Source organism: Rhinatrema bivittatum, chromosome 1 (genome assembly GCF_901001135.1).
Source record: "Rhinatrema bivittatum chromosome 1, aRhiBiv1.1, whole genome shotgun sequence".
Lineage (NCBI taxonomy): Eukaryota > Metazoa > Chordata > Amphibia > Gymnophiona > Rhinatrematidae > Rhinatrema > Rhinatrema bivittatum.
In genome coordinates, this window is record NC_042615.1 from 273,320,199 (window position 1) to 273,336,633 (window position 16,435).

The 16,435-nt window shown below is 44.6% G+C and overlaps 1 protein-coding gene across 6 annotated transcripts in view; it reads left to right on the forward strand.

Moving 5' to 3' along the window:
* The window catches only part of LOC115087492 (PC-esterase domain-containing protein 1A-like), a 123,900-nt gene that overhangs the window by 48,851 nt on the left and 58,614 nt on the right, over positions 1–16,435 (forward strand). For all 6 annotated transcript variants that reach the window (XM_029594758.1, XM_029594806.1, XM_029594789.1 and 3 more), the window contains exon 6: positions 1,445–1,691. In XM_029594758.1, the coding sequence (XP_029450618.1) occupies positions 1,445–1,691 (247 nt within the window). The remainder of the gene's footprint in view (positions 1–1,444; positions 1,692–16,435) is intronic.

The window sequence follows — 16,435 nt, forward strand, 5'->3', positions numbered from 1 at the left end:
GCTGAAGACGTGATGTCACGACGTTTGGCGTCACGGGATGTGACGCCACGTCTTGAGCGGCCAATTGTAGCTTCCCCCCCGTGCAGGCGGCCATCTTTGTCTTCCTCGGGAGGAGCTACGATCGCAATGTCTTCCTGCTGATGGCTTCAGAATAATAAGTTTGCAGGCGTCCAAAAGCGACTTACTTTTGGGATCTTGACAGATCCCAAAAGTAAGTCGCTTTTGGAAAAAAAACCAAAATTGTCGCTTTTGAAAAAAAAAAAACCAAAATTGCTTTTGGTTTTTTTTTTTTCTTCACCGTTGCAGTCTCCGTGGCAGCCCCAGTCCGGACATCGGAGGGGGGCTGCAACGTTTTTTTCGCTTTTTTTTTTTTTTGGCTTTGGGAGCAGGGGAGAGGACTGGGGCTGCCACGGAGACCGGCACCCATGATCGCGGCCGGGGCTTTTTTCGTTTTATTTTTTTTTTTGCTTCGCCGATGTCAGTGTCTATTCTACCCTCCTCCCGGAGCAAGGCTGCTTTTCATGCCCTGCTCCGGGAGGAGGGGAGAACAGACACTGACAGCGGCGAAGCAACTTCCTGGTATCTGTCATTTCAAATGACATTTGAAATGACAGTTACCAGCGTGGCGTGAAGCCTTAGGCCCGCGCACCCAGGATACTGTATAGGTACTCTATACAGTAAAATGGGTTGCGCGGGCCTAACGCTTCACGGGCACTTCTTAGCCGCGGTTTACATTTGCATGAAATTAGAGTTCAGGATCGAGCGGTAGGTGAGCTGCACTGTGCGTGCGGTAACCGCGGGTGCCGTAGGCACTAACGCAGCTCTTCCTACCGCTCGGTACTGGATAGACCCGTAGGGGAGTTAGGCTGGAAGCACTATGGTGGAATCATACACATCCAGCATAACTCCCATAGCAATCACAGAAGGCATGCGAGTAAAAACCCATGCATTGGGCTGAAAAATGCAGTTCTGATAAAGCCACAGAAATCTTAAGGATTGTGTGGGAGATTTTCTGAGCTGCTTTGCTAAGGAGTTTGGAAAAAGAGCGATCCATTTAATGGATTGCTGTATCCTCTGAGCCACGTGGAGAGTACACGGCAGACTCCTCACCTGCCCTCCTCTGAATGGGGGTGGGGAGGGAATGACTGACCTTTTTCACCAAAATCTTACGGAAAGGTACATACTTCTATTTATTTGATTTTACCTTGAAGTTCTGTTTCCCTTACAAGAAACACAGGTTCTCCTGGAGCAGTGACTGCTTTTAGGATCTCTCCCTACCTTCTTGTCCTCTTTGTTTACACTACCCATTCTCCCTTCAGCCACATGAGGGAGCAGTCTCTTTCATGCCTCCAGTCATGAGTATCTTTGGAATACAAAGTAGACCCTTTTTTTTTTTTTTGGTTTGTTTTTTTAAGCCACAGCAATATTTCTTCTTCATTGTTAGTTGCAGCACTTGGATAAAACTCTGCGCCATGATATCATCGAGGCAAATTTCTACAGTGCCATTCTGGCAAGCTGCCACAAGTTTGATGTATTGGACCTGCACTATCACTTCCGGTTTGATGTCCAGAACCGTCTGAAAGATGGGGTTCATTGGAACCAAATTGTGCACCGCAAGATAACCCAGCTGCTCCTGGCTCATATTGCTGATGCGTGGGGAGTGAAAGTACCGGAGAAGAGGCCTGTCACCGGTAAGTGTGGGTGGGTTTTGGGGGTCAGGGGGTGGAGAAGAGGAACATGTGCTGGTTGAGTAACATGTGCAGGATGTTTCTGCAGGGTTGGAGCATGTCTGTTTATCCCTGTAATGTGACTGCTGCTGTGTGCATTGTAGAAACCTTTGTAATGTCCATGCTGATCAAGAGAGATCTGGGCCTGTGGTGTGCTGTTCTGTGAAGCCTCTAGTCCTTCATGTGATGCAGCTGAGCTTTACTTTCCACACAGACGCATATGGCATCACCACTGCCGATCTGAGCATCTTGCAAACCTAGCCAAATACTTAACTTTAATGCCTCTTCCATTTAAAAATCTGCAGGCAAATCAGGAGTACTTGGTTAATATTTAGCTTGCATTCATTACGTAAATGTATTATGTTTTGAAATCAGTTTTTGAAGATACTTTGGTAGCTTTATTTACAGAGTCATTTTTTGTAGGAATTTTGGCAGTTCCTTAGTTATTTTTGTTTATTTTAGTGAATATAGTCTTGTAATTTAGGGACTCCTATATATCAATATTCTGTCCTCCTCTCAGGCCCAGTAATGTGACCTAATCTTGAGAATAAAGGTTCTTTTTGATGCAGATTGAATTGTTAATGGGACATCTAGAAACTGGTGGAAAAAAAGAAATCTCTAATTTTTTTTGATATTTAAATTACTTTTTTAAACAATTTTGTCAAGATAGAAAACTCCACAGCTGTCTCCCTACTCTTATTTACAAGTTTCCTGTCAGAGGGTGAAGAGCCTTAAGCAGATTATAATTAGAGCTTCTGGTTTTCGGTTTAAACTGGTAAACTCTGATAAAATGCTCTTGATATGAAAATTGGGGCTGTTGATTTTAAGTGAAAAACAATATAAGCTGACCTCTGGCAGTCTTTCCTTTTTTCTGTGGCTCATGGAGGCCAAAAAGTGCAGCCACTCCTGCCCCTCTCTTCACATCAATCCTCCAACATAAGGAGGAAGGGGGAGCACTGGTGTGTCACTGTCATCTTCCTCTCAGGCTTAGGGCCCCACTGTCACTTCTGAACTGTTCAGCATTTTGGTGTCCCATGTAGTTCAAAGTGGTATTTGGACTCTGGGCCACAGAGGAGGAAGAGGTGGCCTAAGGCACTGCTGCTCTGCTTTTTTTTTTTTTTTTTTCCCCCCCCCCTGCCAACTATTTATTGGCAGGGAAGAGATCCTGGGGCTATTGATGGATAGTGCTGGATGTATTGGGGGATCATACTGTGGGAGTGTGTTGACTTGGGGGTGGGGGGGGAAAATAAAAATCAATAGTTTTAAAATTATCTAGGTTTTTGATTTGATCTTAATTACTTTTAGATTTCAGGTACTATATTATGCAGTACTTCTAGGATTATTTAAGATGTGTTTTAGGTGTAATAATGTGTTTTAGGTTTAATAATGTATTTTAAATGTATTTTAGGCATATTAATGTTGTATGATGTATTTTAGCTGGATGTTTTATTTTTGTTGTGAACCATTACGATGGGTCCTTAGTGACGGTATATAAAACTTAATAAATCTAAATCTAAAAAAAGTTGGATGTTATCAACATTATGTCAGCAGAAAGACCCAAGTGATCCATCCAGTCTGCCCAGCAAGCCTTGTGGGTGTGTTTTGTTTATTTTTTTAAATATTTAGGGAAATTGTTGCTTTTTTGCTCTTTCAGGTTACTCTTAAGTCAACACGGGTTACACTTCTCTTCGCTTCAATCATTTAATACTTTGTGCATTTACCATGCCCTTTTGAATTCCATTACCGTCCTTGTCTTCATTCCCTCTTCTGGGAGGTCATTCATTCCATGCATCCACCACCCTTTCCATGAAAAAATACTTCCTGGTGTTTGTCCTGACTTGACCCCCTTGGAGCTTCATATTGTGTCTCCTTTTTCTACAGTTTTATTTGCATTGAGAGAGGTTTGATTTCCTAGCATGTAGACACTTGGACTCAGGACCAGTGGGTTTATGCTCCCAAGCCAGCAGATGGAGACGGAGCAAGCTGACATCACAATATATATAGCTCTGCAGTGACCCCAGCCTGCCAATATTCTCAGTCTCCCTATGGGCATTGTTTAAACTTTTTGAAAGGTATCCTGGGTAGTGTAGCCTCCCCTTCTGTCTTCTAGCAAGATCTGGCAGGGCAGTCTCCAAGGAAGAGTGGGAGAGCTTGAGCAGTTAGCACTGCTGATGCACCAATGGTGTCACGGCAGTGCATCAGATGCTTGTTGCATGTCCAAGTGCCAGAGCACTGGTGGGAAAACACTGGGCCATCGCACATTGCCAACATGAGGTACCATTGAGCATGGTGGAGATCAACGGCACAGAGTGCTGTCAAAGTGGGGCGCCATCAAGCATCATGTAGTACCTGGTTGCCAATGCTAAACAGTGCTGGTTTTCACCATCTGGCACGGAGGAAATACACAATTGGCGATGGCTGCCGAGAGCAGAGGGCAATGGCAAGAATTGATTGATTTCCACTGTGGTGTGGGCAATAGAACATGCCATGGCATGCACATAGGCAGCAAATGCCATTGCTGATCCAGTGACTGGCACTGAGACATTGGGCACAGCTGTGCCAACAACTGCAAGGTCGAACATCGCTGCACTAATGCATGTTGATTGCTGCTGCACTACTGACAATCAGTATCATATGCCATGTTCTACTTTAGTAACAACACAAGCCAAAAATAAGATGCAATAAATCATGTTTTAAAAAATTTCAAAACAAACGTGGTATTAAGAACTCAAGCAGAATCGGTAAACTGTACACAAAATCTTCATTATGTACGTGGGCTAAGAAGCTAACGATCCTTCCCCTGAGGCAGTTCCGATCCCTGAAGAAAGCATAGTTTCCTGATGAAACACAGGCCTGTGTCTGGTTTAAATTATATTTGAAAAGTGGGGTTAATTTGAGGCAGCAGAATCATCGAATATGGTGCCAAGTTTTGTGGATATTTTTCTACTACTACTAAACATTTCTATAGCGCTATATGACATACGCAGCACTGTACGTACAAACAAAAAGACAGTTCCTGCTAAATAGAGCATACAATTTAATAAGACAATCATACAGGACAAGAGACCTGGGGTATTTCATGAATCAAGAGAATGGTTAAAAAGAAAAGAAAGTTAGTTAAGCCTAAAAGCAGACAATCAGGCATAAGATTTAAAAGCAATTTCAAAAAGCTGGGTCTTTAAAAGGGGTTTAAACAGGGCAAGAAAGGGAGCATGACGCACCAGTTCAGGAAGACTATTCCAAGCACATGGCGCAGCCAGGTGGAAAGCATGGAATCTGGAATCGGCAATAGAGGAGAAGAGCACAGATAAGAGTGACTTATCTGAGCGGAGTGTACGAGGAGGGGGTGAAGAGAGATAAGAGAGGAGAGGTAGTGAGGTGCTGCAGAATGAAGGTATTTGTAGGTGAGAGAGAAGCTTGAATTGTATGCGGGAGCATATAAGGAGCCAATGCAGTGACTTCAGAAAAGGGGTTGTGCGAGCATAGCGACTTTGGCGAAAGATAAGTCGTGCAACTGAATTTAGGACAGATTACAATGGAGAGAGATGGATTGCTGTGAAGAGCAGTTTGCAATAGTCTAAGCAGGAGGAGATGAGAGTGGATAAGGGTTCTGGTAGTGTGTTCAGAGGATGGATTTTGGCAATCTTATAAAGAAAAAAATAACACATTGTAGCAGGGTTTTGGATATGCATAGAAAAGAAGAGAGAGGAGTTGGAGTACTCCAAGGTTACAAGCTGATGGGACTAGGTTGATGACCATATTACCACAGAAACAGAGAGAGGATAAAGAGGGGAGGTTGACTTGGAAAAGATAAGGAGCTCTATCTTGGCCATGTTGAATTTAAGGTGGTGGTGGGACATCAGGCAGCAATGTCAGACAAGCAGGCCAAGGTCCGGGATTAGATTTCTGGTGAAATTTCTGATGTACAAAGGTAGATGTGGGAGCCATAAGCATAAAACTGATATTGAAAGCCATAAAAGGAAATCAGAGCACCAAGGGAATTAGTATATAGAGAGAAGAAGAGCGGGCCCAGGACGGAGCCCTGAGGCACATCAATTGATAGTGGAATGAGATTAGAGGAGGAACCACCAGAGGAAACACTAAAAGGGCGATAGAAGAGATAAGATGAGAACCAAGACAGGGCAGAGTCCCGAAATCCAAGCAAGGGCAGAGTATCAGAGTAGATGGTGATTGACAGTGTCAAAAGCAGCAGATAGGTCAAGGAGGATAAGGGCAGAGTAAAGACCTTTGACTTTAGCCATAAACAGGTCATTAGAAACTTTGACAAGCGTAGTTTCAGTTGAATGTAGAGGGCAAAACCAGACTGGAATCGATCAAAAATGGCTTGAGATGTAAGAAGTCAAGACAGCGGCAGTGAACAGCATCTAGCATGTTCAAGTAGTTTGGAGGCAGAAGGGAGATGGAATGATAGTTGGCAGGACAGGTAGGATCAAATGACGGTTTTATAAGGAGTGGTATGATTACAGCATGTTTTTTGAAGGCAGCAGGAACAGTAGCAGTGGTGAGTGATTGAATGAAAATGTGACAGAAGGGATGACTGCAGTGGAGATGGAGTTGAGGAATTGGGTGGGGACAGAAGAACAAGTAATGAGTTTGGAGAAAGAAAGAAGACTAGCAGTTTCCTCTACTTGATTTCAGGAAAAGAGGAGAGATTGGCAGAAGCTAGGGAAAGGGTAGAGGGAGGAGAGGCAGGTAAAGGTGAAATAGTTGAGAATGAAGTGGAAAATTCTTATTTGAAATTCCCGTAATACTTGCGTTAAGTACTAGACCAGTTATTGATATGTAATAGAAAACTCTCTAGGTAGATATTAATGCCTGTATAGGAATACTACAACTTAAGATAATTATTAGTTACAGATGTATCTATGAATGTCACTTTGTAAACCATTGTGATCTTTACATGGAACGACGATATATAAAATGTCCAGAAAGCATCACCACCAGTCTATCTTCACACGGTTCCGGGCTCAGGTCGGCACCGGCGTCTGCTGTGATGCCCCCGCGGAAAGGAGGCACCATCCTCCATCGAACCCGGGAGTCCCAGGCGTTCCCCAACGATATCAATGCCGGGCACCAATCCTCCTCGGGGCTCAGAGATCTGGTGACGCCTCCCCCCTCCTCCTTCCGTCCTCTCTTGGGCGGATTTTCAAGAGGAGTTGGAACACAGGGTGCAACTAGTGGTAGTTCAAGCCCTGCAGGGCATAGAGCCGCCGGCTCCACTGGTGCCAGAGCCTGCACCCTTTATGTTGGCACCGCTGCTGGAGCGCCTTGATGTCCTTCTTGTCATCCTCCCTATGCTCCTGCTGCTGGTGCCCAGGGGTCCATCAATTCCCTGGTGGCCACAGTTTCCTTCTTCATCTGGTGCGATTCCCATTGTGCGTTCCAAGGAGGAGGAAGGCCCGTCGCAGCCTGCGCCACCGTCAAGGCCTTTGCCGCGACAGATGTTACCTGGTCCAACTCTGGGACCTTCGGGGGGGGGGGGGGGCCTCTGTACCCAAACCAAGGGGCCCTCCACTGGTGTCTCCAGGTAATCTCAGTTAGGACGCCTTATACGAGCTGTGGGGGGATGATACCTCAGAGTCTTCATCGGATGATTTGGGGGATCTTCCCTCAGACCTGTCCCCTCCGGAGGAGCAGTGCCAGTCTCCACCTGAGGACCTGACCTTTGTGGTTTGGGGTACTTGCTGTGTACTTGTACCTTGGATTGGCCACTGTTAAAACTAGGATGCTGAGCTGATGGTCCCTTGATCTGACAGAGTATGGAACTTAAGTTCTTATGTACTTTCACTTTGAAAATTGATGTAAAGCCCACAAGTAAAAATTACCCATGAACTTGTACCAAAATGCACAGTTTTGAAAATTGCCTCTATAAATCTTAATTCTGCTGGATCTATTTTCTAGTTTAATTTATTTGATATTCTACCTTTCAGTATACAATCAAAGCAAACATAAATAGAAAATTAAAATATAGAATGCAATATCTGATAACCAACTGATGACATCAAATTAATAAACTAGAAATACTTCATTTCTTCAAACTTTCCTTCTCACCAATGCCATTGTAAATAAACTCTGCAATGTTTCCATAATTTGATTTTCTATTGGTAGCAACATGCATTTTGCACATTCTTTTCCATGGGCTTTGTAATTTTTATGTTTGTGCATATTCACTGTAAGTTGGTGGAACATTATTTAAATGTTTGGGGTTTTTTTGGTTTGTATTTTTTATTTTTGGTTTTGTTTGGGTTTTTTTTGTTTTTGTTTTTTTTAAATGAGAGAACATACCATGCATATGTATGGGTTTGGAATGCTTTTCAGCTCTTGCTGTATAAAAATAACCTCATCCTTACGTAGTAACATAGTACATTTTATTTATTTACACAGTAACATAGTAATGATGGCAGAAAAAGATCAAAATGGTCCATCCAGTCTGCCCAGCAAGCTTCCCAAGGGAGTAACTGCTGCTCCGTGCAGGTTACCCCCAAGCTTTTTTATTCATTCCCATCTTCTAGCCTTTAGGGATCCACAGTGTTTTTTATGTGAAAGATTTCTAGACCACCTAGCCAAAAAGGTTCAAAGCTGTTTGCAATAAAAACATACATATGAAACAGCATATACTAACAAAGGATAAAAATTTAAATAAGAATAAAACAGTAAACTGAACAAATCATAAAACAAAATATTTGAAGACATTGAGAAATGAAATAATCGACAGGAACCTGGATTATCCAAGCAGGTAGAGAGTCAGAAGATTAAAAAAGGTCATGGCTAAGTTAGCTGTAACAGCTTTGGCATTTAAGTTAAAGCAGTTTTTAACAGCTTCTTAAATATTTTAGGACGGGTAATATTCTAGAGTGGTGGTGCCAGTGAGTTTCACAAAGTGGCACCTGCAACCGAAATGGTGCATTCTCTTGTGTCTGAGAGATGCGCAAGTTTTATAGGTGATATGGTAAGAAATCTTGCTTGTGATGAATGAAAACACCGGTTGAAATATAGATTAACAGTGCACTGTTCCAAGGCTGTTGAGGACTGTCAGAGTTTATGAAATATACTGATTACCTTGTATTGAACATGTGATAATATAGGCAACCAAAGAATGTTATACAGTACTGGAGTGATGTGCTGTCAAATATCTGTGCCTGTTAGTAGCCGGGCGACAGCCTTTTGGGCAATCTGCAAGGGTCTAAGAGTGGTTAAATGCATTACAAGATAGTGTATGGCAGTAATCAAAACCTGTGAAAAAGAGGGCCTGAAGAACTGTTCTGAAGTTATTGGTCAATCCAGTCTGCTCAGTTATTTTGGTCTATATTGCTAACGATATATCCCAGCTGCTAACTATAGAAGCTTTACTACTTGAGGAATATTGCTTCTGTAAGCCAGTTTTTCTTACTCTTTGACTCTCTCTTATCATCCTGAGAAGAGCATACAAGTTCCCATACTTAATCTAACACTTAGCTTCGTACCACTTCCATGTCTAGTTATCAAGCTTTGTAATAATCTAACCAGCTACCAGAGGTTCAGGCTGTTGCCTGAACATCTGCCTGCCTAGATCCTGTGGCCTTCTTGGACTTCACTCAACCATCACAACCTGCCAGTATTCATTTGGTTGATTTCTGGACAGGTGTAGCCTTTTGATACCATCCCAGCTATCTTGTGACCTGCAGGGTTGCTATGTCATGGTTCTTTTTTTCTGCCCCTTGATTTGTTCTGATCACCTTGCAGGATAATATCTAGACATCATCCTATTAGTATTGACCCTATTGATTTCTGGTGTGTTTGTAGATTCCTGGTTCCAAACTAGCTACTCTGTGATCTGCTGGGTTGTGTTTTCTTTGTCTGTACCTTGTTTTCTTATCGTCTCTCCCATTGCCTCTTTGAGAGAAGAGGCAATGGGAAGGAGATAAGAAAACAAGCGAAGGATGTGTTTGCAATACTGTAACATCCCAACCTTGTCCTTTTATATCTGTCCCAAGCATGCTTGAATTCTCTCACACTACTGGTGGTTTCTACCAAATCTTCTGATAGGTTATTCCAGGTATCTACCACCCTAGAAGCATTTTTCATGATTCCTCTGAATCTTCCTCCCTTCAGTTTCATTTTATGATCCTTTGTGCTTTGAATTCCTTTTCAGTGGAAAACTTCACCTTCCTGTCATTTATTGAACACTGTCAAACTATTTGAATGTTTCTATCATATGACCCCCTTTCCTTTCTTTCCTCCAGTGACCTCCTTATCAGGTCAATTTGCAATAGGATAGATGCCATGGTCGCTGCTTCCCTTTCCCTCCCAAATTGCATCCCAATTAGCCCACAGGCTAGGCAAGTTATTTTCTCCAGAAGCATTAGTGCTTTCCAGCCTAGAGTTAAAAAGCGCTAAAAATGAAAGCACCTCTGAATGGAAACTCCTTCAGTGTAGGTGCTATGCAGGGAGTTTTATGACTCATACGTAGCTTGTGTAGTTTTGGCAGACTTATTGTTATCTAACTTTAAATTACTCAAGATGGCACCTTTTATCCATCATAAATCTAGAATGTCGTTTTTACAAGTTACAAGCCATCAATGTAGCCATGATTCTTCGAGGGCAAGCAGGATGGTAGTCCTCACAGATGGGTGACATCATTAGATGGAGCTGTGATGCCGAAAACTTATGTCAGAGTTTCTAGAACTTTGATTAGGCACACTGAGCATGCCCTATACCGCACGTCCACGCGGGGTCCCTCTCCAGGCTCTCTTTCCGTGGAGCAGTAAGCTTACAGTGTGAGTGAGCTCATTTTTTCTGTTTTTTTGGCCTTGTGGAAAACTTTGCTTTTTCGTGCATTTTTTGCAGGGTTTTTTCTCGTTGCTCCGTCAGATCCCTCTGTGCCTTCCTGTAGTGTCTTCTAGTCAGGGTTTTCGGCAATTCGGGTAAGTTTCCTTTCACAGTCTATTTCCTCGTAGAGGTGCTAACATTTGCGGTTCATGCCCTTTTTGTTTCATCCGACATTGCCATGACCAGTTTTCAATGATGCCCCCGGTACATGAGGACCATGTTCATCGTGGATCTGCATGATGTGTGTTCTCTGCCCGGGGCATCGCATGACATCCGGGGTTGCTGTTTGTTCCCAGATGACCCCTAAGGGATGACTGCTTTGACTTGACAAGATGTAGCAGCTCTTCAGGTCGAAGAAGTCCGAGATCAGCATTGAAAGACAATGGTGCCATCCTGATGGACACAGTCATTGACACCGGTGGGACTGTTTGTTCTGTCGATGCCATTAATCGACAGGGGCACCGGAGACTGACAATCATCAATCTCCTCTAGGCCGAAGACATCTGGTTCCTTGGCACTGGGGAAGGACCAAGTCTAGCATCGAGGGAAGCCAAAGAAGCACAGACACCAGTTAATGCACAGTGCCAGGCACGGGGATGCACCAGCTTTTGCTGTGATCCCCTCCAAAAGGACAACGCAGTGAGGAGTACCAATCCTCCATCTGTCCCAGAGGTCTGCGATGGTCTTCACCGGTCCTGATGCCAGTCACCGATTCACCTCGAAGGTCCAAAGAGGATCTGGCCATGCCTCCTTCCTCCCAGTCAATGTTGGCATCGGCAGTGTTTGAGGATGAGCTAAAACACCGACACTATCTAGTAGTAGACCCGGGTGCTCCAGGGCTTCAATCCTGTGGCACAGATGGCACCGGACCTGTTGCCAGCTGTCCTTATACCACTTCTAGAGAAGTGTAATATGCTCATCAGTGCGTTTCCGAACCAGCTGGCATCAGTTCCCGGGACAGCATCGGTGCCTGGTGGGGCACCAAGGCCTCTCCCTATCGATATGGTGGTCATCGCTGGTTCCTCCGAGGAGGAAGCGCCACTGAGGCTGGTAGAGATGCCGAGGCCTGCTGCCTCCTTCCAATAATGCAGGTACCTGCACCACTGGACAAAGGCCACGCACCTAGGGACCCATTCCCTGTGGCTTACAATGAGGATGAGGAACCCTACGACCCTTGGGGAGATGATTTGGAGTCCTCCGAGGGTCTCCCTTCTCCTCCAGAGGATTGAAGGAAGCCTCTGCCTGAGGACTTAACCTTGCAAGTTTTGTAAGGGTGAAAGCAGAAGCCTTTCTTTTTCACTTAGCGGAGGAGGATGACAGGTGCAAAATTCTTGAGATCCCCCAGTTCGTGGAGCCTCCTATGGAGATCGTGGCAGTCCCAGCACATGAGATCCTTAAGGAGTTGCTGCTGAGGATATGGGAACACCCCGTCACAGTGCCTCCCAATACTAAGAAGGCAGATGGGGTCTGCCTCGTCCAGAAGGCTGCCAGATTTGTTAAGCGTCAGCTGCCCCACCAATCAGTGGTGGTTGAGTCCTTCCTCAAGAGGGTGAAGTGCTCTCAGACTCATTCCTAGGTACCCCTAAGGAAGGACCATAGAGTGATGGACGCTCTTGGAAAGAAGATTATTTCAAGATGCCATGCTCATTGCCCGCATCATTGTCTACCAGCTCTGAATGAGCCAGTACACATGGGACATCTGGAAGCAGGTGCAGGAGGTGGCTGACCAACTACCTCAACAGTAGCAGGACACCCTCATGTTTCTGGTGCATAAGGGCCTTGAGCAAGGAAAACACAAGGTCTGTGTGACATATTTTCGAGAAGGCATTGAGAGTCTGCAGCAGGAATCAGCGCCCATAGAATGGCATGGCTGTGGGCCTCAGATCGCCAACCAGATGTACAGGAATGATTCACTGACATGCTGTGTACTGGGGGTAATCTCTTTGGAGATAGAGTGAGGGATGCTGTGGTCCAACTTCGGGACCACCCTAAAACCTCCAACAATTCTCCACCAGCACTCTGGAGGTGTCCTTCTCTTCTAGGAGGCTGGCGAGACAGGAACCAAGGAAGTCTTTCTTTTGCGAAAGGAAATACAATTCTCCACCTACTCACTCCCGTCGGCACCATCAGGGCTCCCGCAGCTGTCCTAGGCATTAGAGCCCCCCCCCCCCCAAGCCCCAGCTGGCTCCTCAGTCAACTCTGGGGGCAGGATTTTGACTGGGTCGTAGGGAGCATAGGCCAGTTGCCTGTACCGGGATGATGGACCCTCTGGTCAGGGGCAGGCTGCAGTTCTTTGCGAAACCGTGGCCTATTATAACCTCTGACCAGTGGGTGGTTTCCATCGTCCATCAAGGGTACCAATTGAATTTATTGGATGTCCCGCCAAATTGCTCTCCGTGCCCATCTTGGGGGCTGGTGGTGCATCAGGAATTATTAGCTGAGCTCTCCTCCCTCTTAACAGCTAGAGCGATCAAGCCCATACCACCAGGACAATGAGGGCGGGGATTCTACTCCAAGTACTTCCTGATTCCAAAGAGAACAGGAGGACTCCATCCCATTCTAGACCTAAGGACTTTGAACAAGTTTCTAAGAAAAGAAAAGTTAAAGATGGTTTCCCTGGGCACCTTGATCCCCCTTTTACAAAAAAGGGACTGGCTATGTTCCCTCAACTTAAAGGACACAAACAGTCATCTTGAGTTCTTCCTCGGTCACAGGAAGTATTTCTAATTTGTGGTGGGAAAACAGCATTTCCATTACTGGGTGTTGCCGTTTGGGCTCATGTCAGCCCCACAGGTCTTCACAAAATGCCTGGCCATGGTGGTGACACACCTCCGCAGGCTTGGAGTGCATGTTTTCCCGTATCTGGACAGTTGGCTGCTCAAGAGCACATCTCAGGCAGGGGCCACCAGACCCATGCACTTGATTATCCAGATGTGGGAGTCACTAGGGTTTGTTCTCAACTACCCAAAGCCCCATCTCAGCCCGTCACTTCAATTGGACTTCATAGGCGCCCTTCTAGACACAGCTCAACCAAAGGCCTTCCTGCCTTGTCAGAGGGTCGTCACCTTGATGACCATTGTGGCAGAGAACCAACAGAGCCAGCAGGTGTCAGCCTGGCACATGTTGAAGTTGTTGGGCTATATGGCTGCAACTGTCCATATCCCTCTCTTAGCATGTTTACACATGCGCAGAGCCCAATGGATCCTGAGGTCACAGTGGTGCCAGGCCACTTGCAGCCAACAGGATTGCATCAGAGACATGCTGTTTCTCCAGGACTTATTGACCTTGTGGAGGGTTCTTTCAAATCTGGAATGGGGGATATCTTTTCGATATTTCCCCAGCCAAATTGTCCTAACCATAGATGCATCCACCCTGGAGTGGGGAGCTCATGTAGATGGGCTCAGCACCCAGGGTCTCTGGTCCGTACAGGAACGCTCTTGTCACATCAACTTCCTGGAACTTTGGGCAATCAGGTATGCGCTATGGGCTTTCAGAGGTCAGCTGGCCAACATAGTTGTCCTGATGCAAACAGACAACTAGGTAGCCATTTGGTATGTCGTCAAGCAGGGAAGCAAGAAATCGTACCTCCTGTGTCAGGAAGTGGTCCAGATCTGGTCCTGTGCTCTGGGCCGTGTATCTGGCCAGAATGGAGAATGTGATAGTGGACAGACTGAGTTGAGCCTTCAGGCCCCATGAATAGTCACTGAACCAGGGGAGGTGGCGCATTGGATCTTCCGCCTCCTGGAGGAGCCCAGACATAGATCTCTTCATGTCCCCCTGTAACAAGAAGGTGCCACTGTTCTGCTCCCTGTGCAGGTTAGACGGCAAACCAGCCTCGGATGGTCTTGCCCGTCACTAAGGCAAGGGTCTTCTGTATGCATATCCTCAGATTCCCTTAGTGTAGAAGTCTCTCTTAAAGCTTCACAAGGACAAAGGGGACTATGATACTCATAGCTCCTCGTTGGCTGAGACAGGTCTGGTTTCCACTCTTTCGGACCCTGTTTGAGGAGTAGAAACCAACTCTCCTACCTAAGGCCCATTGTTTGGGTTCAGGCTGTCTCCCCCATTCTGTTTGCAACAGCACTAGTGGTGGTGTGCCTGTTGGTACCTGATTGGGTGTCTGTTGGTCCCCTTTTGTGCTGGGGAGCAGCCTATAACTTGGGATTCACCCTTAAGGACTATTATCCTGTTTGTCCTTGGAAAAAGAGTTGCTTACCTGTAACAGGTGTTCTCAGAGGACAACAGGATGTTGGTCCTCACGAAACCTGCCTGCCACCTCGCGGAGTTGAAGTTTCTCCTATTTTTTAATTTTAATTATAATCCTATGTTACGAGACTGGAGAGGGACTCCGCGTGGATGCATGGTAATAGGGCATGCTCAGAGTGTCTCATCAAAGTTCTAGAAACTTTGACATAAATTTTCTGCTTCAGGGCTCCATCTACTGATGTCACCCATGTGTGAGGACTTACTTCCTGCTCTCCTCAGAACACCTGTTACAGGTAAGCAATTCTTCTTAATAGGCACTGCAAGCTACTTTCATTTGTGTGTTTTAATTATAGGCCAAAAGTTAATTTATTTTTTTAATTTTTTTTAATATGCAGATAAAATGCATTTATCTAGTTTCTCTCTGAAGTTATTTCTATGCTATGAACTTTTGAAGGTCTTTGATATTCGGAGAGGATATTTCTTGGATCGTGACAAATTAGTCATCTGTACCTTAGTTAATCATTTTTATTTTATTCTGCTATGTTTTGTTTTATTGTTTGATTGGAAATATTGTTGGTTTGTATGGACTTTATATAGGTTATTCACTCTTTCGGATAATAGACTAGGGGGCACTCCTAGTTAGCATGTGGCACATTTAAAACTAATCAGAGAAAGTTCTTTTTTACTCAACGCACAATTAAACTCTGAATTTGTTGCCAGAGGATGTGGTTAGTGCAGTTAGTGTAGCTGTGTTTAAAAAAGAATTGGATAAGTTCTTGGAGGAGAAGTCCATTACCTGCTATTAATTAAGTTGACTTAGAAAATAGTCACTGCTATTACTAGCAAAAGTAGCATGGAATAAACTTAGTTTTTGGGTACTTGCCAGGTTCTTATGGCCTGGATTGGCCACTGTTGGCAACAGGATGCTGGGCTTGATGGACCCTTGGTCTGACCCAGTATGGCATGTTCTTATTGAGGTGGTTATGATAGAAGCCTAGGTTGTGCTACATATAGTTGTTAATACCTATTTGGATTTAATATACTGCTGTTTATATATTTTTTTTTATGGCTGTACTTTTGTAGGGTGAAGCTAACAATGTTGCTTTTATATTATATTTGCTTATTATATTGGATAGTTTGTTTTGTGATACTGCTTATTGTACATGTTGTACTTCATGTGGCGCGCCTTGATGATTGGGTAAGAAAAATCTTGTAAATTTAAAAAAAAAAAAAAATTGACAATGTTTCTTACAATTCTGCACAGACTTTGCAGCACCAATAGACATTTAGTGTGAAGATGTAATTGAGAGAAGAGAATCTGACTTATCCTTTTAAATAGAAACATGACAGCAAAGAGAGCCTGTATGGCCCGTCCATCCAATTTAGCATTATGCTTCTCATCACTTCCTTAGAGGTCTTCTGTATTTATCCTATGCATTCTTGAATTCAGATACTGTTTTTGTCTCTACCACTTTTACTGGGAGGCTGTTCGACACATCCATTACCGTCTCTGTAAAGCAGTATTTCCTAAGATTACTCCGGAGTCTACCCCGTTTCGATCTCATCTCATGACTCCTCATACTAGCAGCTCCTTTCCATTGAAAAAGGTTCACTCCCCCCTGTGCAGGGAAATCTTTTGAGATATTTGAATGCCTATCGTATCTCGCCTTTTC